The 23,298-nt window shown below is 39.2% G+C and overlaps 1 protein-coding gene across 2 annotated transcripts; it reads left to right on the top strand.

Annotated features, from left to right (window-relative positions):
- Positions 1 to 2,184: 2,184 nt before the first annotated feature.
- On the top strand, positions 2,185 to 20,870 carry FASN1 (Fatty acid synthase 1). Of its 2 annotated transcripts, none has more exons than XM_081983958.1 (9): positions 2,185 to 2,510; positions 4,152 to 4,811; positions 4,870 to 5,389; positions 7,738 to 9,611; positions 11,194 to 13,373; positions 16,272 to 17,608; positions 19,759 to 19,977; positions 20,031 to 20,270; positions 20,328 to 20,870. In XM_081983958.1, the coding sequence occupies exons 2-9, from the start codon at positions 4,159 to 4,161 to the stop codon at positions 20,442 to 20,444; spliced, it is 7,140 nt and encodes a 2,379-aa protein (XP_081840084.1). In that variant the 5' UTR covers positions 2,185 to 2,510; positions 4,152 to 4,158; the 3' UTR covers positions 20,445 to 20,870. The 2 variants fall into 2 exon arrangements, with proteins under 2 accessions (XP_081840084.1, XP_081840085.1); XM_081983959.1 differs by lacking the exon at positions 2,185 to 2,510 and adding an exon at positions 2,854 to 2,985.
- Positions 20,871 to 23,298: the final 2,428 nt, after the last annotated feature.

Here is a 23,298-nt window from a genome sequence, read left to right as displayed (position 1 = left end):
TACACCTGTAGGGGTACTCTGTATCTTGATAGAGATAGAAATCATCAGACTTACAGAAAAAAAGTAAGTTAAAGGTAGACAAGAAAAGAAATTTCTTTTATATGCCCTTACAGAGTTCCATTGCAGGTATCTTAATCTGTGCTTTATGGTAAGTCCACATGTGCAGTATTTGCGTAAATGACTTACTGTCATGAAGACTAAATGTGTGATATGTCAACCATCCATCCACTTCTGTGTGTACAATAAATTACGTAATTGTACAATTTTCAACTCCTTAAAACACAAAAAAGCTGTTTTATGATACTGCTTCGGTCCTTGAAACCTATTGACGTACAAACCCATAACTGCTGTTCCTAATTAACGTTAATTTCAGGTTGTTAATTAAACAATTGATGTTTTTTTTTTGTAAATTTCGGGGTGCCATTCAAACGTTTTTGCATTAAAAACTAATCACCTGATTCCTGCACTGAGTGCTTCGTATACATCATCCTGGGTCGTGATTTGTATATGGATTGATCAGCAAAAGTGCTCGGGTTATCTCCAAGCTAACCTTTTATGTAACAAAACATCCGAGCCGAATGATTATATACGACAGAGGGGAGTTGACCGTGGAGCGCTTTGCACGCCGAAGAAGACGTCTCCTAATCAGGCACCGGGTCAAAGCGGTCAATGTCGCGTTACATAAGCGGTCCAGATTATTTATTTATCATTTGTTTATATACCGTGAAGAACGTTTGACCGGGCATTCGCAGATTTCAATGTGATCCCCGGCTGACATGGGCACCTCCTCGAGGATGCTCGTTTCGTGCTTTTTGAGATTGGGCGATCGCAATCAAAGTTCAGTTTTTGCTGTTATTTTTCTTTTGTTTTTAGCAAAATTGTTATGCAATCAAATTTCATTAAATTAACAAGAAAATAGTTAGTTAGACAACTTCTTTTGTAGATACAGGGTAGTCTCATTCCAAACAATTTTCCAGGAAACCGAGAATTGCCAAATTTCATTGAAACAGTACGTGGTTTTGTAAAGGTTGGCAACGTCGCACTGTTTTACAATAACTCATTTCAACCCTCCTCATCGGTTTAGTTGTTCAAAAATATTCAAAACATCGTTTCCATCTCAAACCTTCTCAAAATTGACAAATATTTTTTAACTGTGTGCTTATAATATAGATTTCAGAAAAGTAAGATAGGAACGTGCAAATCGTTTTGTTCCCATTAACCGTTTGCCTGCTGCAGGCTTGCAAATAATGAAAATTTCAATGTTGAATGGTAAATATCTCGAAAACGTCCAAATTTAGAGAGAATTTTTTCGGTAGTAAACCAAATAGTAGAACCATTGTAGAATCAAAAAATGGCACAAGTTACTAGAGTTGCCGAACAAAAATCCGTTGTAAATGTGACGACACTGGAAAGGTAGCAAAATTTTACAAATTTATTCCTAGTTTTCTAGACAGATATTACATTTTGGCAACATTCGTACCATTTTGCAGTTACTTAGGTCATGTGACTCTTTTTCAAACCAAAATTTACTGTCCATCACTTTTTTTGTAATATCTTTGAAACCTTTTGGGTTAGCGAACTGAAACTTGGAATATGGATAAAACTCTTAAAGGGCCACATTTTATCATCTATACAATTTTTTCATAGATCTAGTAGTTTTACGGCAAACAAGGAAAAAGTAGAAAAGTTAAAAAAAAAAATTGTTGGTTTTCACTGATAACAATTAGACCATGGCCACCTTCGATTTTGGATTTGACACTCAGACGTCACCTTGACGTAAACGTTCCACAGAGCGTCAAAAGGAATAAAGTGATTTTTTTTTAAATTTAGAATATGGATAAAACTCTTGAAGGGCCACATTTTATCATCTATACAATTTTTTCATAGATCGAGTAGTTTTAGGGCAAACAAGGAAAAAGTAGTAAAGTAAAAAAAAAAAATTGTTGGTTTTCACTGCTAGAGGGCGCTAATAATAATTAGACCATGGCCACCTTGGATTTTGGATTTGACACTCAGACGTCACCTTGACGTAAACGCTCCACAGAGCGTCAAAAGGAATAAAGTAATTTTTTATTTAATCTAGTATATGTTTTGAACAGGCCCGGTACACATTTGAAACTCAGCTGATACGGATCTGTGTGCCACGATTCTTTCATGCGAATATCGACCGGCAATTTTTAGGCACGTCGCCGGCACGCAATTGGACGGTTCAGATCGCGCCACCGCGTTTCTCATAAAGTGGCGCGTTCCGGCCCCAAATCGTACAGTGCATTAGCGGAGCACCGGAGGCGCGGTAGTGTGAATCAGCCCTAAACTAACAAAACGAGATAACGTAAACGTCGAGTACGCGATCGACCGACTCCGAAGCCCCATTATTTTCCTGTGATTTTTTGCTAAAGTAGTACCGCGGTACTATACACGGTGATTTTTGTTTTCGTAACGTATTACATGGACTACAGGTGGTACTAAGCAGATTGTTAGAGGATTTTCACTATTTATTATAAACATCAGTAAGTATTTCACTCAATAATGATTGATTTTGTTGCCAATGAACAAACAGTGTGTCCTATCCATTTTTTAATGATCTAGTGTATCTCTGTCCTTTGCTATTTAATATCAATAGACCAGGATGATGATAGTTTTTGCACTCTTAAAGGTTTAAACTGAAATGTTATTTTTTTGCAAAATAACATTACTCTGTTAATTATGGATGTATATGCAATAATAGTGCTTAATAAAATAACTGATTTTTCAATATACAGGGTGAATGTAACTGTGTGATTACTTATCCTGTAGATCACTTTAAAATTAGCAAGTTTGCTCAGTGCGAAAACTGTCATTATCAGCTGTTTCTAAATCAAAATTAGGTTAGAACTGCCTTTAGTTAGTTCATTTTGTCGGTGTTTTGGTTAAATAATTAGTTATTGCATATAATTTAAGTGAGACACCTTTATTATAATAAGCACAGTCTGGAAATACACCGCGGTATGTACACTATCAAATATGTTATTTGTATAAGTCGATTTTCAAGGGTTTTCAGTGCACCTATGTAATTAAGGGCACCTTAAGGTTCACCTAGGCTAAGTTGTGATTTGGCTGTGAACTGTGACAGGTCATGTGCAATGCAAATGTCATAGTCAAATTAAAACCTAGTCTAGGTTGCCCTTAAATATGTCAGTGTAATCCACCCTAAATTCCTTTATTGCTTTTCTGTCAAGTTATGTTAGTGCTAAGGCATTTGTGCTGTTGTGATTGGCCAAAAAAAGCAGCTTTCAGTTTGCTGGTTTTTTTTTGCCCAATCACAAACTAGGAACAATGCTGTGATTGTGAGACATGAACTTTTTAGGGCCTTAAGAGTAGTCTGCTCCCAATGTGCCACTTATAGCAATTTTTTGGTTGGTTTACAGTTAAACAAAGCACCTAACATTCTTTTGATAATCATTAATTGGGATTAATTTGGTTTGGCGTCATTGATGGATCATTTGTGACAATTTACTTAGGTATATGGCCGGTAACCAATCATAATCCTCACATTTTACACAAATACTGCACCTGTAGACTTAGCGTAAGGCGACAGAGTGTCTGCTATTGTTATAGAAATAACCTGAATTTACATAGAAAATACCTTTTTGCTAATGTTATGTAAACAAATCGGTTAATTATTGAAGTTCAATGCTACGCGACGCCCTCGATTACTCAATCCATATGTGTGTTATGCAGTTCATAAATAATTCCATGTAATAATGTAAATAACACTGAATCAGCGCAATTTATGATCTCGTTCGTGTTACGAGGGGTTTTCTGATAGTTTAGTTTTAATAGATCGCATCTCCATTAATCACTGGATTTTTCTTCTCTATCTCTAAAAGGGTATAATAACATGGTCTATGGAACTTTTAACCTGAAAAGACTTGAAAGGAACTGCGTCTTAAAGACTACAAACCTCCTTTCCTTAACCGGTTAGATGGTCTATTTTTACCGTCAACAACAATAAGTTCGTAAATTAAAGAACTTAATGTCTATTGTTAAGCAATTTACCTACTTAGTTACTTTAAATTAGCCTCGACACGCAATCATTCCCGATCTGCGTGACACTTTTACTATATAACCTTCTGATAAGTCATTTTGTCAATATTGATTGATTTTTACAGATTCACCATGCCAGCCAGAGCAGACACACCGGTGCAAAACGGGTACAAAGCCACCGAAGATGTGGTGATTGCCGGAATTTCAGGCCGTTTGCCAGAAAGTGCCACCATCGATGAGTTTAAGCAACAACTCTTTGAAGGAGTGGACCTGGTGACGGACGACGAAAGACGCTGGCCTTCCGGTCTCTACGGTTTACCCACCCGCACCGGAAAGCTGAAAGACCTGTCCAGGTTCGATGCCACCTTTTTCGGGGTGCACGCCAAACAAGCCAACGTAATGGACCCTCAGTTGCGTATGTTGCTGGAATTAACTCACGAAGCCATCGTGGACGCCGGTTTCAATCCAAACGAGATCAAAGGATCCCGTACTGGAGTGTTTATTGGGGTGTCCGATTCAGAGTCCAGCGAGTATTGGACTGCTCAAGATCCGGACACCATCAATGGATACGGATTGACTGGATGCTGCAGAGCGATGTTCCCCAATAGAATCTCCTACACTTTTGACTTTAAAGGACCCAGTTATGCAGTGGACACTGCTTGTTCCAGTTCGTTGTTTGCGTTCCAGCAGGCTGTGACTGCTATCAAGACTGGACAATGCGACTCTGCTATAGTTGGAGGTGTCAATTTACTTCTCAAACCAACCTCCAGTTTACAATTTCACCGGTAATTAATTAATTAACCTTACAGGCCTTTAGATGGAGTAATTCTAACTCAATTACAGATTGAGCATGTTATCGCCACACGGAATGTGCAAAGCATTCGACGCTTCCGGTAACGGTTACGTCAGATCGGAAGCTGCGGTGGTCGTGTTTCTACAAAAAGCCACGTCAGCCCGAAGGGTCTACGCCACCATTTTGGGCGCGAAAACCAATACCGACGGAAACAAAGAACAGGGAATCACTTTTCCGTCGGGCGCCATGCAAAACCGTCTAATCCGGGAAACTTTCGAAGAAATTGGAGTCAACCCCCACGATGTGGCCTACGTCGAAGCCCACGGTACCGGTACTAAGGTGGGCGATCCCCAAGAAGTCAACTCAATCGCGGAGTTCTTTTGCAAGAACCGACCTACTCCGTTACTGATCGGGTCGGTTAAATCCAACATGGGACACTCGGAACCCGCTTCTGGTTTGTGCTCCCTGGCCAAGATTGTTATTGCTATGGAGAGTGGAGTTATACCGCAAAATTTGCATTTTAAGAGCCCCAACAAGGATATACCGGCTTTGAACGATGGAAGACTCAAGGTAGGTTGCTCTAATGTAGGTTTTATTACAATCATCAACTAAAAGTACACTGTGTGTAAAAAGTCCGGCAACCCTGAATTATTTCGCCAAATATACAACTCATTGAAAAATATCCTATATATTGACGCACTTTAAACGTTTTACCGTTAGGTGACATTCAGGAATATACAGGGTGAGCCACAATATGGCAATGAATTGAGGTTACGTTTTTTCTTATGGAAGGACCATGTTTCAATGACATTTTCTGATTCGCTCTCTTATTCTAATCACATTTCATGTAACATGTTGTATGGTTATCTTAAACAGTTTGGTGGCTATTTAATTATTAAAGAAAACTACACTTTTAAATAAGTAAAAATTTTTTATTTGATTAAATGCTGAAAATGTGCCCCTTGAACTGTCTGACAATGAGCTAAATTAAAATAAAATTTTTCAATGACGTTTTGTAATATAAATCATCTAAATTTGTCGGTTTTGTTGTCAAATCCGGTGATCTAGAAGGCCACTCTATTGCACCTCTACGACCTATCCAACGGTTAGGAAACACCTCATCCAAGTACGCCCGTACATGTCTTCCAAAATGTGGTGGCGCACCATCCTGTTGAAACCAAGTATGCTGGAAATTTGGTCCGACTATGTTAATAATTGATGGCACAATTTGGTATTGTAACAAACGAAGATACATCTCTGCTGTCAAATTCCCGTTAATAAAAAAAGGTCCCACTAATGTGGTTTCGACAATTCCTGCACAAACATTAAGTTTTTGAGGATGTTGTGTGCGTGTCTCTCGCATCCAATGAGGATTTTCACTTGCCCAGTATCTGCAGTTATGCCGATTTATAACACCATTCAACATAAATGTTGCCTCATCAGAGAATACGATTTGATTAAACACATTTTGATTTTCATCGAATTTACGCAACAAAATTCCAATCTGCGATCAAAGTCTCCATCTGAGAGCTCTTGAACTAAAGTTATTTTGTATGGATGATATTGATTTTTTCCTAAAATGTTTCCGACAGATTTAAACGAAATATCTGTTCGGGCAGCAGCTTTTCTCAAGGATAAGTGGGGATCTTCTTCATAATGCAACAAGGTTTCCAACGCTTTATCATCACTTGTTGCTTCTTTTGGTCTTCCAGAACGGATTTTATTTGTGCAAGTTCCCGTTTCTTCAAATTTGCGAATGGTTCTTAAAACAGTAGATTTTGCTATTGGGGTTCTATTTGGGAAATTAATGTTAAACTGTTCCACGGTTTCAAAATACGACCTCTGCCTATCGTCAAAACCTCTTATCATAAGCAGAGTTACACGTTCCTTTTCTGTAAAGGACATTGACTATGTTTATATCGTAGGATGTTAATCCGATCGACAAAGCGAATTGAATTAAGGATTATTCGATCGAGTATTTATCGTGTTTTACTTACATTTGATAATTTTGGATTATTTAATGCGTTCGAAAGATCCGTAAGGATCGAAAAAAGATCACTATTCAAGCAGAAAGAGATGACAACATATTCGTATTTGTTATCTAACAGCAGTGTCACAAATGTTACAGAAATATAGGTATATATTTTGCCTATAAAAACCCCACCTTGTCGGCAAATCAACAAAACTCCAAATTTGAATTTGAGATTAAAGTACATAATTCAAATTAAAAATGACAACCTTCCGTCAAATTAATGTGTCAATGTCAAGTCAATCCTGTTTCCTGTTTACATCGGACATCCATGGCATTAACGTCACCGTTCCAATCGGATAGAGTATTTCAATCCTGTTATTTTTTAGGATTGACTAGTCAATCCGAAACGTGAATCCGCGTCGTTTATATCGAGGATTTTATGACGGTTTGCATGATCGTATTGAATAAGCCGATTCAATTTGTTCGATATAAACGTAGTCATTGTGTACAAAAAATTATTGACACTACCAGCTAATATCAAAAATAGGTACCCGCAATCTACTATCAAATAATGTAACAATCAGGTAAAGGTGAGAATTACTATCGATAAACATGGGATACCATGAAAGCAAATTTGTATTTAATAATTAAATAGCTGCCAAACTGTTCAAGATAACCATACAATGATAGTTGTGTGCAACATCTGGTGACATCTGTACTCAACTCCATGAGTTAGAAAGTACAGATGGCGTTCCAAAATCTAGGAACAGCACCATTAATGCCGCATGGCGAAACCGGTCAGAGGATTGGGATTGATGAACAAAAAACAAAACCTCACCATTTTTTTATAACCATACAACATGTTACATGAAATGTGATCAGAATGAGAGAGCGAATCCATTTAACACTGAAACTGAAAAAAAATTATTACATTGATTTTCATCAGGTTGTATCTAAAAACGAGCCATGGAACGGCGGTATAGTGGCGATAAACTCCTTCGGTTTTGGTGGTGCCAACGCTCACATCGTTCTCCGATCAAACCCCAAACCGAAACAAACCCTTCCTCGTGGACAACTTCCCCGAGTCGTGGGGGTTTCCGGACGTACCGAGGAATCGGTCAAAAACTTCCTGAACAACGCCCACAAACACCGGGACGACGAGGAATTCCTTGCTTTGCTAGACCAAGTACATTCCAAGAACATCAACGGCCACTTTTATCGAGGCTACGCCGTCCTGAAGGACCAGCCCATAGTGGAGGTTAATCCTGTGGGGGCTGACGCCCGACCTGTCTGTTTTGTGTTCTCCGGAATGGGTTCCCAATGGCCTGGAATGGCCAAGGACCTGATGCAAGTGGAGGTATTTAGACAGTCCATAGATCGATGTGCTGCGGCTTTAAGGCCTCACGGAGTAAACTTGGAAGACATCATTGTCAACGGCACTGCCCAAACTTTCGACAACGTTCTTAACTCGTTCGTGTCCATCGCTGCCATGCAAGTGGCTTTAACTGACGTTCTCAAAGCTGTGGAAATTGAACCTGACTTTATTGTGGGACATTCTGTAGGAGAAGTAGGATGTGCTTACGCTGATGGCACTTTAACGGCCGAACAAGCGATTTTAGCTGCATACAGCAGAGGACGTGCTATATTGGAAAGTAAACTGGCACCAGGTGGCATGGCAGCCATAGGTTTGACGTGGGAGGAAGCTAAGAAACGTTGCCCTCCTGAAATTGTGCCTGCTTGCCATAACAGCGAAGACTCCGTCACCATTTCCGGTCCTCCAGCTGCTATAGAAAAGTTCGTAGAGCAATTGCAAGCTGAAAATATCTTTGCCAAGGCAGTGAACAGTTCAGGAACTGCGTTCCATAGTAAATACATAGCCGAAGCCGGTCCTAGACTACGAAAAGCACTAGACGCCATCATCCCTCAACCTAAAAATCGCTCACAACGTTGGATTTCCTCCTCTATCCCTGAATCAGCGTGGAACACACCATTAGCGCAACAATCCAGCGCGGCTTATCACGTTAACAACCTTCTGTCTCCAGTTTTATTCCATGAAGCCTTGGCTCATGTCCCGAAAGACGCCATAGCTATTGAAGTGGCACCCACTGGACTATTGCAAGCAATTTTGAAGAGAGCTTTAGGAGCCACAGCAACTAATATCCCGCTAGTCAAGCGCGGATTTGAGGACAACGTGGTTTTCCTCACTTCAGCGTTAGGAAAAATCTACGCCGCAGGCGGCCAACCCAAACTAGGCAACCTCTACCACCCAGTAACGTTCCCGGTGGGTCGCGGTACTCCCATGATTAACTCTATGGTGGAGTGGGACCACTCAAACGAATGGGCAGTTGCTAGTTTTGCCGGTAAAGGCTCCAGATCCGGCGAATTGGTCATTGACATCGACCTAAGCAAGGAAAGCGACAAATACCTGGCTGGACACGCCATTGATGGCAGAGTGTTGTTCCCTGCAACCGGTTATCTGACTTTAGTCTGGAAGAGTTTTGCCAAACTAAGAAACGAAGACTACGAACAAATGCCAGTATTGTTGGAGAACGTCCAGTTCCATCGTGCCACCATAATGCCCAAAGAAGGTTCCGTTAAGTTCCTGATCAACATCTTTGAGGGTACCGGTGACTTTGAGCTGTGCGAAGGTGGATCTGTGGCCGTGACCGGACGAATTTCTGTCCCAGACGATGTTTCTAAGGAAACCTTAAACTTGGACAAGCCTACTTTGAGTCAGAGCGGGGACCTTTTGCCTCTTACACTGCTTGACATCTACAAGGAGTTAAGACTGCGTGGTTATGACTATGAAGGAATTTTCAGGTAAGAATTTATTTAACTTAATTTAGATTATTTCCCTCATTGTACTAGCAGCCAATAAAATTCAATGAACCTTTCTAGTTCGACCAATGAGAGCCGTTATATACTGAATACCTAGTTGCTAAAATTTTACACTGATTATTTCCTTCCTATCAATGGGCCTATCCCACATATCATAAATTTTTGTTTTAATGACTGGAATCTAAAGAATAGGATCAAAAAACAATTTTTTCATGTTCTTGAAGAAAAAATTATGGTCGTAAATGTTCCTACATTAGTTTGAATTTGCCCATTAAATTTAAAAGATCTGTTTTGGCGCGCATGTGACGTACGTAATTCTGGGCGATTTTATTGGCTGTTGCACGCCAACTGTTTCACTTCTTGTCGCTGATTGGTTGATAGTGTAGTACGTCACCGGCGGCGGGCGTTTAAAAGATGAGATTAATGTAGTTTTTATCATAATTTTTTTTCTATTTAGACTTAATATTTTTGAAAACAAAAAAGTACGGGTATAATATTTTCAATCCGTCTTTGTAGTTATGAAATTAAAAAAAATTGTGGGACAGGCCCATTTTGACCAATCGCTATCAAAAATTAGTATGACAAATGTAAATTTTAAGTGGAAAAATCACTTAACAACTGTCAACTTAGCTGTCAGCAGTTTTTCCGGAAAAAAATTCGAAAAAATTGCACACTCCTCACAGCAACATAAAGAATAGTGTTACTCTTTCTAGCTTGAAAGTTATTGTTCTTATTAATTATTGTTCTTATTGTTTTAATTAAAATAAAATGTTTGTTTAACTCAGGAAATAATCGGGGGTAATATCCCTAGTGCATTTAATTTTTCCGGAAAAATTCGGAAAAACGAGTTTCTAAGTAATTTGTTTTAACAAATAGCATGAGCGAGAGTGGTTATAAAAATCATCCGAGTCGAAGACGAGGATTTAAATTACTTAGAAACTCGTTTTTCCGAATTTTTCCGGAAAAATTAAATGCACTAGGGATATTACCCCCGAATAAACACCTCCTACCTTTTTCGAATACGTTTTTTTGAAGAACATTTGATATTAAACGAAACGGGATTTAGACACATATAAAACTTAAGCTATTTTCTTCAATATTAACAATTAATAAATCACTATAACGTAGTTTCCATTAAAAAATTACATAAATTTAAATATTATGACGTCTGATTGTCAATCTGAAATGTAAACAAAAATATACATGGCTGAACGAAAATCTGTCGTCTGCTGGGGTGAGTTCAATATTATCATTAATTTCATCACGTTTAGTTTAGTATTTGTGTTCTAACTAAGGTGTTTTCTTGTTAATAAACTAAAATGTGAGTTTTCAGGAAATAATCTTGACATATAGGTTTTTGCAAAATTTTTCTTTTAGGCAAATGGTTTCGACTAAATAATTCATTGGAAAAAATCCTTCGACCTGCGGTCTCAGGATTTTATCGTCGAATTATTTAGTCTCAATCATTTTTCAAGCAAAATTTTGCATCAAGTTTTACCCGATAAAACTTGAACGTCTCGGGATATAACTTATGATAAAATTTAATCTTTTTTTATAATTTCAGAGGTATAACAGAAAGCGACAACCGAGGCTTGAAAGGCAAACTAAAATGGGAAAACAACTGGATCAGTTTCATTGACACGATGCTCCAATTCTTAATTTTGGGCCAGAACACCAGAGAACTATACCTCCCAACTAGGCTTCAACGAGCCTTCATCAACCCAAAAGAGCATCTTGCCTTAATAGGAAGCTTAGAAGAGCAACCAGTGGACGTGAGCATGTATCGCGAAATTGGAGTGATCAAAGCAGGAGGAATTGAATTGAGAGGATTGAAGGCTAGCTTGGCTCCCAGAAGACAACAAACTCAAGCATCTCCCAAGTTGGAGAAATACCAATTCATACCGTTCCAAAGCAGTTTTGGAGAGGATTTGGAGAAAGCCCGTGCTAACGCTTTGACCGTAATCAGCCAGTTGGTGCTGGAGAACTCTTCAGGAGCGTCAAAGCTTAAAGTTACTGAGTATTTGAATGAGAAACCGATAGAAGCATCCTTATTGCCTCAGATAACTGAAATTTTGGAAAGCGAACCTATGATTGCGGTCGATAGTACTGTGGTTTCAACTTTACCCGTGGATGTATCCAGTTTGGAACAGTACAGCATTAAGAATACAGTGAAAGATATTAGAAGTGCAAACATAGACAACAACGTTCATTTGGTGGTAATCAGCGACGCATTGACTTACAACCAAACTAGTTTACTGGAAAACGCTAAAAATTCAATCAAAGAAGGTGGATTTGTGCTGTTAGAAGAAGCTAAAGGCGCTGTCGATACCCAGAAACTTTCCAGCGTTGGTTTGGAAGTTATTACAACACTCAGCACCCCTACAAAGACTTACACACTTCTCAGGCCACCACAAGTGATTTCCAGCGATTCTGTTGTGATACAAGTAACTGAGAACAACTTTGCCTGGGTAGAACCCCTAAAAGAAGCCATGAGCAAAGCCGAAACCACCGGAAACAAAGTGTACGTATACGCTTATGGAGAACCACTTACCGGACTTGTAGGGCTGGTTAACTGTTTGACTCGCGAACCTGAAGGAGGCAGCAAAGTCCGTTCTGTGTTTATTCAAGACGCTTCAGCTCCCAAGTTTAGTTTGAACGCTTACGAAAAACAATTGCGTCTAGATCTGGTGCACAACGTGTTGAAGTCTTCCGGAACTTGGGGAAGCTACCGCCATCTAGTTTTAGAGCAAAACCTCGACTCTGGAGCATTACAAGTCGAGCACGCGTACATCAACACTTTAACCCGAGGTGATTTGGCTAGTTTAAGATGGGTTGAAGGTCCTTTGTCCTATTACAAAAACGGCGAAGACCCATCGACAGAGTTGTGTCACGTGTACTACGCTCCTTTGAACTTCAGAGACATTATGTTAGCCACTGGAAAACTACCTCCAGATGCTTTGCCTGGAGATTTGGCTGGTCAGGACTGTATTTTGGGTTTGGAATTTTCTGGACGTGACAGTCAAGGACGTAGAGTAATGGGTATGGTAGCTGCCAGATCACTAGCCACCACCGTTTTAGCCGATCCGGCTTTCCTCTGGGAAATCCCTGAGAAGTGGAGTTTAGAAGAAGCTGCAACTATTCCTGTGGTATACGGAACCAGTTATTACGCTCTGGTTGTTAGAGGACGCATGCAACCTGGAGAATCTGTACTTATACACGCCGGAACTGGCGGTGTGGGACAGGCTTCAATCGCTATAGCCTTGCACATGGGTTGCACCGTGTTTACAACAGTGTCCAGTCAAGCTAAACGCGATTTTTTGAAAAAAACCTTTCCACAATTGACTGACGCAAACATTGGCAACTCAAGAGACACTACTTTCGAACAGCTGGTGCTCACACAAACCAAAGGACGCGGAGTCGACCTAGTGCTCAACTCATTGGCTGCGCACCAGCTCCAGGCTTCAGTCCGGTGTCTTGCGATTGGAGGAAGATTCTTGGAGATTGGTAAAGTGGATTTGAGCAACAACAGCCCTCTGGGAATGAGCGTTTTCCTGAAGAATACCACATTCCACGGAATATTGCTGGATGCTTTGTTTGATTCGGACAGTCCCGAAAAACGCGAAGTGAGAAGATTGGTCACTGAAGGTATCCAATCAGGAGCAGTACGTCCACTTCCTAAGACAGTGTACAATGAGAATCAAGTTGAACAAGCCTTTAGGTTTATGGCGTCTGGTCGACACATAGGTAAGTGCTTTTATACAGTTAGTTAGTTAGTCTTCTTTATTTCTAATTATGGTCACAATACATTTCCTGTAACTACATGAAAACACAAAAAGAAACAGCGTCATTTTAAGATGAGCGTACACCTAATAGTCTCTTACATAATCCCTGATACAATATGGCTCTAAATTAATTAACATTTGTTTTACCTTTCTTTTAAAAAGTTTCTCATTTCTTTCTAATTTTAAATCATTTTGTAACGTATTAAAAAGCTTCAAACAGGCATAATATGGATTTTTTTCGGTTATAGTTAATCTGTGTATGGGATAATTTACATTTACGCTTCGAGTGTTATAACTATGATGTACCTCCAGATCAAACATACTTTTTTGTTTTTGAAAAAGAAAACTATACATTCATAAATATACAGGGTGGTCCAGTTTTAAGTGTCAATAATTCACCATTTGACAGCTAATCAAAAAGTAAGTTGACTTGCATTATGTCATTTTTCTGAAAAACGTTTCCTAAGGAAGATACAGTCCTCCAAATTTCAATTTAAAAAATCGTTTTATAGTTTAAAACTGAACATCCAAGACTTGTGAAAGTCCAAATTTGTATTGAATAGTCTAAAAACTTTTTTACTACTAGGAATGGTCTTATGATTTGCTTTCTCAGACTGCCATCCTGGTTGAGTGTCTGAAACTGGCATTCAAGAACTAAAAAAAGTCCGGAAATCAAGACAAAGATTGTATTTTGCATGAAACTCATTTTTTACTACTAAAAATAATATAAAAGTTGACTTTAATGCTAGAACTGACTTTACTAGGACTAAAGAGAGTCCAAAAGTATGTTTTCAAGACTTTAATTGGTGTACAACTCAATTTTCTGGACTGTACAACAAGTCTAGAAGTAAATTAAATTTTCGGACTATTTTATTTCTAAAAATTAGTTCTCAAGACTATTATTGTAGCATTTGGTACCAAAATTTTTTACTTTTATTACTGAAGAAACTTGACTTTTGGAAATAGTCTTAAACTTGATTTTTCAGTCTTATAAAGCACTAAAAACAGTCTGAATTTCTTAGAGATGCTACAATTTATTGCACCTATGAGTGTAGAAGTCAATTTAATAGTGAAGAAGCTTGAAATAACATTTTCAAGATTATGGTGAGTGGACAAACTGGCTTTTAGGCCTGATAAGTCAAAAACTTTGTAAAGATAGTCTTGAAACTCAATTGGGGGCACTGAAAACAGCCTTAAAACACTAAAAACAGTCTAGTTTATTAAGAAATACCCGAATTCTTAGCACTGAGGTGTCTAGAAGTCGAGTTTAATGGTGACAAAGCTTGGAATGCTATTTTAAGTGTATGAAGAATGTAAAAATTGTTTTTTAAGTTTGCTATGTCAATAACTTGGTGAAGATAGTCTTGAAACTCGATTTTCCAAGCTGAAAGCAGTTTTGAATCACTAAAATTAGTCCACAATTCGAAGAAAATGAAAAGCAAAGTAGAAAGCACGAAAAGTTCGTTTTCAAGACAATTTTCATGAATCTAATGTCAATGTCCTGCATCTAAGACTATTTTCAAAACTAAAATATTGAAATTTGCCTTAAAATTATGAAAACTTACTTCAAATGCAAATTTTAAGCTTCTGATGTCACTTTTCATTAGTTCAGTCACATTTTGGGGTTCAAGTCAATTTTTAAGTTTTAAATGTATGAATTTGTAGTAACAAATTCTTGAAAAAGTAGTTTTTATGTCTACAAGTCAATTTTTAGTATTAAAGTCACTCGATTTGCATGAAAACTAGTTACAATAATATTTTTTAAACTTCTTAAGTGAATTTTCCGTTTCCAAGACAATTTTTTAGTTGGGTTGGGTTAGTTTTGGGTCTTTGACCGTACTAACGTGTAATAAAGTGTTTGTTCCAAATTTGATCAATATTGCTCCAACGATCTGACAGTTACAACAAAAAAAAAACGATTTTTTAAACTGAAATTTGAAGGACTGTATTTTCCTTAGGAAGCACTTTTCAGGAAAATGACATAATTAATGTCAACTTATTTTTTAATTGGCTATGGATTGGTGAATTATTGACATTTAAAACTGGACCACCCTGTATACACATATAAATAATATACAGGGTGTCCGGAAAATACGTGTACAACGTTTGACGACAGACTCCTGACGTCAAAATATGTCGATCTAAGCCGACTTTTAGCCGAGTTTAGCCGGTAGAGGGCGTCAAAAATTTGTAAAAATATTGGTTTTTTACTAAATTACGTGAAAACCTGCTAATCGATTTTAATGAATTTTAGTATGTAGACTAATACTATAAAATGACGTTTTCTAGTAGTATAGTCACCGGCTGTAAATAAGTGGACGTGTTATAAAGGTGATATAATACGTCAACATTTCTCCTAATTTTTTATATGAACGGCGTTATGACAACCCAGATATTTTTGTCGAGTGACCGGAAGTATTTTGAAGCTATTTTACCTCTTTAATATTTTCCGTTGGATGAGCTGTTTCGCCAGAAAAAAATATTTACAATATGTAGTATTAATAGTAATAATATTAAAAATACCTGTAACAATAATTTTTTAAGTGACCTAGTTGCTATGGCATTTAATAATTTGACAATTATTGACAAATTGTCTATGAAATTTACTCAAGTATACGATCAACATTCTTGAATTACAAGTTCATTTTACCATTAAAAATGGACAATTATCTACCGGCTAAACGAGACAATTTTGGATATAACTAAGTCGGCTTAGATCGACATATTTTGACGTCAGGAGTCTGTCGTCAAACGTTGTACACGTATTTTCCGGACACCCTGTATATACAGTGTATTAAAGGTGGAATTTATTAAACTGTTCAATGTTACATTCTAACTAAAAAATCACAAATATTTACAGGTAAAGTCCTGCTACAAATCCGTGAAGAAGAATCTAGAACCACTCAAAAACCGGCCTTCAAGACTGTGCCGGCAATTCCACGCACCTACATGGACCCGGAGAAGAGTTACATCTTGGTAGGCGGTTTGGGAGGTTTCGGTTTGGAGTTGGCTGATTGGTTGGTGAAACGCGGTGCCAAGCACCTGGTGCTGACCTCCAGGAGTGGCATCAAGACCGGTTACCAATCATTGTGCGTGCGCAGATGGCGTGAGGTTGGTATCGACGTTTTGGTGTCGACAGCAGACACTACCACCGAAAAAGGTGCGCGCAGACTACTGGAAGAAGCCAACGAACTTGGACCTGTTGGTGGTATTTTCAATTTGGCGGCAGTGTTGAGAGATGCCATTTTGAGTAATTTGACTGAAGCGGACTTTAAGACCGTGTGCAAACCTAAAGTCGATGGAACTAAGCAGTTAGATGCTGCATCCAGAGCTTTGGCTCCTCAATTGGACTACTTTGTTACCTTCTCTTCAGTGTCCTGCGGACGTGGTAATATTGGACAATCTAACTACGGTCTGGCCAATTCGGCTATGGAACGCATCTCGGAAGCTCGTCAAAGCGCCGGCCTGCCGGGCGTAGCAATTCAATGGGGTGCAATCGGTGACGTGGGGCTTATCTTGGAAACCATGGGAGGAAATGATACCGAAGTTGGTGGAACCTTACCCCAGAGGATGACCTCGTGCTTGGCCACAATGGACACTGTCCTGCAACAACCCAACGCTGTGGTAGCCAGTATGGTTCTCGCTGAAAAACGTAAATCAACCGGTTCCAACCAAGCTAGCTTAACAGATGCCGTGGCCAACATTCTGGGTATAAAAGACTCGAACACTGTAGCCGCAGCCGCCACTTTAGCCGACTTGGGTATGGACTCCCTGATGGGGGCTGAAATCAAACAAACTCTGGAACGAAACTACGATCTAGTCCTTAGCGCTCAAGAAATTCGCGGTCTTACCTTTGGTAAACTACAGGAATTGAGCAGTGGAGGTGGTGCGCCTGCCCCAACTGCAGAAAAAACGGACGAAAATCTGGTAACTTTCGAAAACATCCCTGAAATTATGCCCAGCAAAGCTCTGGTCCAAGTACCTAGCAAGAGTACGGATAACAAGAAAGAACCGGTGTTTGTGGTGCATCCCATCGAAGGGGTGATTGACGCTCTCAGGACTTTTGCCAAGAACGTGGATGCCCCCGTTTTTGGTTTGCAATGTACCGAAAATGCCCCGTTGGACACCATCACCGACTTGGCGAAATTCTACGTGCAGGAGATTCGGAATGTACAAAGTCAAGGACCGTACAATTTGGTAAGTACATTCCTGTTTTTTAGTTAAGTTTTTAAAAAAAGGAGAAATGAAAAAAAAAACAACAACAACAAAACAACAACCAACAACTAACTAACCAGGTCTGGTTCAGCTGCTTATATAGGCTTCCATGGTTTCTAGAAAGTTTCCAAATATTCATGAAATTGACTTTCTCTCTCACACTCATTAAGCTATAACATAAATCTCTCTCTATATAAGCAACGGAGCCAGGATTTTCTAGAACACAGACAAAAGAATGTAGAACGTAAACAAAGCAACGTAACATACAGGGGTAACAACAAATAACTAAAGAAATCTTAACTAATAATCAAAAGTTCGCTTCGCAACACTGCCCCCCTCCTAGAGTTGATCGTCCCGATCATCAACTTCACCAGCTTTGGGTGGTCGGTAAGGTGCAAGTCGATCCAAGTGAACTATTTTCATTTTTGCCCGATGTCCTCGCTGTATTCTGTAGACGACGTCGTTCAGACGCTCCCATGACCTCTGTAACTTCGGTGACTTTCCTTTCTTTCGAGCAGGATTGTATAACCAGACCTGATCACCGGCTTGGAATCCGCTGCTGTTGGCCCTCATGTCATATCTTGTCTTTAGTCGGTCGCTTGCAAATTTCAACTTCTGCCGGACTTCCTCATGGATCACGTGCAAGCGTTGCGCCAATTTTTCTGAATAGCTATCACAAGAGGCTGGGGGTTCTTCCGGTCGTCCAAAAAGAAGATCCATTGGCAAACGAAGCTCCCTTCCAAAGACAACACTAGCTGGTGTTTTGCCAGTGGAATCATGTACTTGCCGATCGATAAGCCATCAGGAACAACGGAATGTGCTGATCCCAATCTGTCTGATTGTTATCGACTACTGTCCTTGTGTCCACTTGTCTAGTGTCCGGTTGAAACGTTCCACCATTCCGTCTGACTGTGGGTGTAATGGAGTAGTTCTGGTTTTCTTAATTCCCAATCGGTCACACACTTCCGTGAATACTGCCGATTCGAAATTACGCCCTTGATCCGAATGCAGCTCCCTCGGTACACCAAATCTGCAGAAGAAGTTGTCAACCAGAACTTCTGCTACAGTAGCGATAACAAGAAAGAACTAAAAAAAAAACTTAAAAACCTCCTCCTTTCTTGTTTTTTTTTCAAACATATAGAACATATTGTTATGATTCACACTGGATGACCTTCCTTGTCCTGACGTGGAGAGAAATGGGTTGGATTTATTAATTTGCATTATAATGTCCACCTCACTTTCCTGAACGGATTCCTGACTGCCGTCCCGGTTCTCTCCAACAGTACAAGAAGGCCCGTTTGTTTTGGACATTTTCACCTCACAAAAAAATCACTCCTAGTGTCGAACCACAAAATAAAATAACAAATGAATTTAGAATTTAAATTCAGCAAAACAAGAAATACCATACAGGGATGCCAAAACGTTGTGTTATTAGGACAACGAATAAACCTAAACTAACCGATTATATAATTACCTTCTCTCACAAAATACAAAACTAAAAATTACTGCTACAATACTGTTATCTATGAGTTCGAAAGATTCTTAATTCTAAAAAGAAATTACTTTACTTACAGTCTGTTACTGTTCTTTTAATATCACCGCACGTCACGCCCTCTCTCCCCGCACTATAGAATAATTCTTTATCTGCTGTGATGCCAAAGGGTTTATCTCAAACCCGAGACGGTCTCGAAGAACGTGGAAACCTCTGGCTTTTTAGAATCTTCTTCCCCTGCTGCAGCAGGACGTCTTCCAAAGATAATGATAGCTCTTCCTGGTGAGATTTGTGGATTTAATGTCACACGCCTCGACCAATTCGCTTGATCTTCTCAAGGGATGTAGCCTAATTAACACGCCCGGTGTAGACCTCTCGAATTCCAGCGGAATACTCAAATCAATTCGAGGCTTATTATTTCTAATCTTCTTTCTTTTCTTGACTTCCAAAAAACCGCCAGTCAATCATTCAAAATTGATTAATTCCCAAAAAACAAAAACCGCTCAACAATTAACTACCTACAAACTATCTATTTTTTAACATCCCTGTTAAAAAAAATACCAGGAGTGATTTGTGTGATAAAAAGATATCAATATCTTTTCAATATCTCCAACTTAAGTTTTTAACTTTGGTATTCTAGGTGGGTTACTCTTTCGGAGCAGTAGTGGCTTTCGAAATGGGTGTTCTACTAGAAAAACAAGGAGAAAAAGTTCGTCTGTTCTTCATTGACGGATCACCAAGTTACGTTGCCACTCACACCGGCAAGGCCAGATCGAAAATCCACCAATCAGAGGCCTCAGAACAGGCTGAAGCTATGTGCTTCTTCATTCAACAGTTTAAGGACGTAGACCAGCAAAAGGTTAGTATATTGGCTTGTTTTAAGGGCCAATATTGACAACAATTTGTTATTAGGTTGTGCAAGAGTTGACTAGTCTAGGATCGTTGCGCGAAAGGGTGGCCAAGACGGTTGAAATTCTGGACAAAGTCACCCCCTTCTCTGGGGAGCAAGTAAGCGCTGCCGCTTTGAGTTTCTTCTTAAAATTGAAGGCGGCTGACGAATACAAGCCCCAGGACAAGTTTGGAGGACAAGTTATTTTGATAAAGGCCAAAGACAACTTTGTGGAGTACGACGAAGACTACGGCCTGTCTAAAGTAAGACTTAAACTCAATTTAGTACACGAAAATTTTAACAAAACTGTATTATTAAAGGTGTGCATTTCTAAGCCTCTGGTGGAAGTTTTAAGCGGCAACCACAGAAGCATCCTCACCGGTAGCACAGCGGAAAGAATAGCAAACATTTTGCATCAAAGTGTTTTATCAGTTTAGTTTCCCCAGCACTTGAATCATCATTCCTTTTCAAAGTTAAGTACCAAAGTTTTTTGCGTTTCGGGAGCAAAGTTCCTAAATACGACTCTCTTTCAGTTTTCTTGTACATAGTAGGGTTAGTTTAAGCATTAACGATCCGCTCCCTATAATTAATTATTAATAGTTTAATTTATTTTTGTAATAAAAATGCTTGGACAAGTTGTTCGTGATACAAAGTAGCTTTCTAGGTGGTAAGTTGTTGAGTTTCTGTATACGAGTTTGATTGTTTATTTTTGAAATACGTGTGATGCACGTAGAGTAATTTAAAATGAAGTACCGGGGAGTATGTTGCTTTGCTTCGCGGTCTCTAAAATTATCTCGAATTAAATTAAAACTGTGTGGTTGTATTAATGCTCGCAGGTGTCGAATAAACAGCCTTAATTAAAATAGTTATTTTATTTCATTCAGATGTGGGATGTTGAATTTCCCTGGTTAGTTTATGTTAAGGTTCGAATGGTTGCATATTATACGCGTGTTGGTCATGTGATAACTCACTTACTTAGTATTGTTAATCACGTGTCACAACATTAACTCTTTTGGTCTAGAGTAGCAACCTAAACCTAACCTATTTTAAAAAAACGTTGGTCACGTGACCAGTAAAAGTGTTGTGGTTGTCTGGCGTTCCCAAAGAAAATTAAATATCAGTGATTTTACTTTAGTAACTTCGCCGGGGGCTCCTTTGACTGCCTGAGTTGCTTTCCAGTGACCTATATGAACTGCTCGGTGTAGTTCCCGACTGTTAGTGAATTACTTTTGACCGTTCTAGTGGGTCGGGACTTTTCCCTTTTACACTGCTCCATGTTGTAATCCCCTGCCCCCTGCCGCACCACCCTATAATTTGGTACTTGTTGCTCTGTTAAGTATATACAGTTCAATTCTAGTTTGAATGTTCCAGTGCTAGGCAAAGAAGAACCTCGAAGTACTCTGTTCCTAAATTTTAATCACTGGAAAGCACCTCTGTGGATGTCCTATCTTGGATCCTGGATGATTCAGGCAGTCCAGCAGACACACTGAATGTAAGTAAGGCGAATATTGTATATTGTTTGGTACTAAAGCGTTCAGAATATTAACATGGGAAATCAGTTTTCAATTTGAAACTCCCCTAGGTTTGATTTAACTGAAAAACTTTCATTGGAATAGACAAACATTATTTCCTAATGACATACTTGAAAAATAAAATATAACCTGACAGTTGTCAAGTGAACTGTTGCATTCATAAATGTTTGTTTATTTTAGTGATTTCCTAGACCTACTTTTAAATGAAAATTTGTTTAGCATTGCAATTAATTTTCTATGCTTAATAATATTGAAACTTCTAAGGCCGAGTTGTACAATCAGGGTTCAAAAACAGGTTCAGCTGAACTCAACTGGTAGTTGAACCTGCCCATAAGAATAGCATTGCTGTCACTGGCTGTCACAAACCAAATTAGTTTGACAGCAATGCTATTCTTATGGGCAGGTTCAAGTACCAGTCGAGTTCAGCTGAACCCGTCTTTGAACCCTGATTGTACAACTCGGCCTAAGTAGCATTTCAAAAATTAATAAAAAATCAAAGTTATGATTTTTTTTTTTTTTTTTTCTTTCTCCATGGGTCTGTCGGCTGTCAGCTCCAGATAGCACGTAAGCCTAATGGCTTATTGTACTGTCCCCATGTTTGTGGTACTTTAGTTACACCAGTCCATTATCCCTGTTTCCCGTACGAGGTGAAGAAGGTCCTTGCTTGGTGCTCTTTGTATCTCTTTCAGTACTAACTTAGTTTTCCCGAAGATTGTTTGTCGCCTTTGACCAAGTGCTTCACATTCACATATGATGTGTTCAAACGTTTCGATTTCCTCCCCGCATAGTCTGCAGTCCAGGTTATCATCGAATAGTTTCATGGTGAACAGGTGTTGTCTCACAGGTCCATGCCCTGGATTTGGTCCTGCAATAGCTTGCTTCCCATGCTTATTTCCTGGGTACGTCTTCCAGCGTTCCAGGTGTTTTGTGTTGATCCATTCTCCAGTGACCCGTCTTGTTGAGCATCTAGGTATGCCTACAGATGGTTCTGGTCCAATCATGTTTGCATTTGAGCCTTGCCTGGCAAGTTCATCTGCTTTTTCATTTCCAGGAATGCCTCAGTGACCTGGTACCCATACAAGTTTTACCCTGTTATGTTCTGCCAGTTCCGTAATTCTCTGTAGACACTCATCTACCAGTCTTGACGATGTTTTGCACGTAAGCAGTGCTTTCAAGGCCGCCTGGCTATCAGTTATTATTAGAATTTGCTTATTTTTGTAAGTCCTTCTAATGTTTTCTTCTATGCACCATAACAGAGCATATATTTCCGTTTGAAAAACTGTGGCGTGTTTTCCTAGTGGTATGCTGATGCTTACCTTAGGTCTCTCGCCATAAACTCCTGCACCACTTCCCCTTTCCTGTCTAGATCCATCTGTGAACCATATTAGACAGTCCTGGGTCAGTTTTTTCGCATTATTTACCCAGAATTTTTGATCCAGTATTACCTCAAATTTCCTCTGAATGTGATATTTAGGACACATGTAATCCGATCTCATTTCACGAATTGGATCCCTTACTGTGTTCCAAATTGATGTTGTACCTGTCGTTGTTATGTTCCCCGGCAGGTCAATCAAGTCCCGGAGCCTTTGGTAAGCACATCTTGCCTCCCCTAAAATTATTAGGTCCAGTGGAGGCAGGTCTAATATAGCTTCCATGCTCGCAGTAGGAGTGGTTCTTATTGCACCAGTTATGCCTAGACAGGCCATTCGTTGAATCCTCTCTAATTTGTGTATCGCAGTGTTTTGCATGACTTTTGGCC

Source organism: Ips typographus, linkage group LG7 (assembly GCF_016097725.1).
Source record: "Ips typographus isolate SLU linkage group LG7, UJ_Ityp_2.0, whole genome shotgun sequence".
In the NCBI taxonomy this organism is placed as follows: Eukaryota; Metazoa; Arthropoda; class Insecta; order Coleoptera; family Curculionidae; genus Ips; species Ips typographus.
The sequence above is the reverse complement of the archived record's forward strand: the minus strand, read 5'-3'. Positions and strand labels throughout refer to the sequence as shown.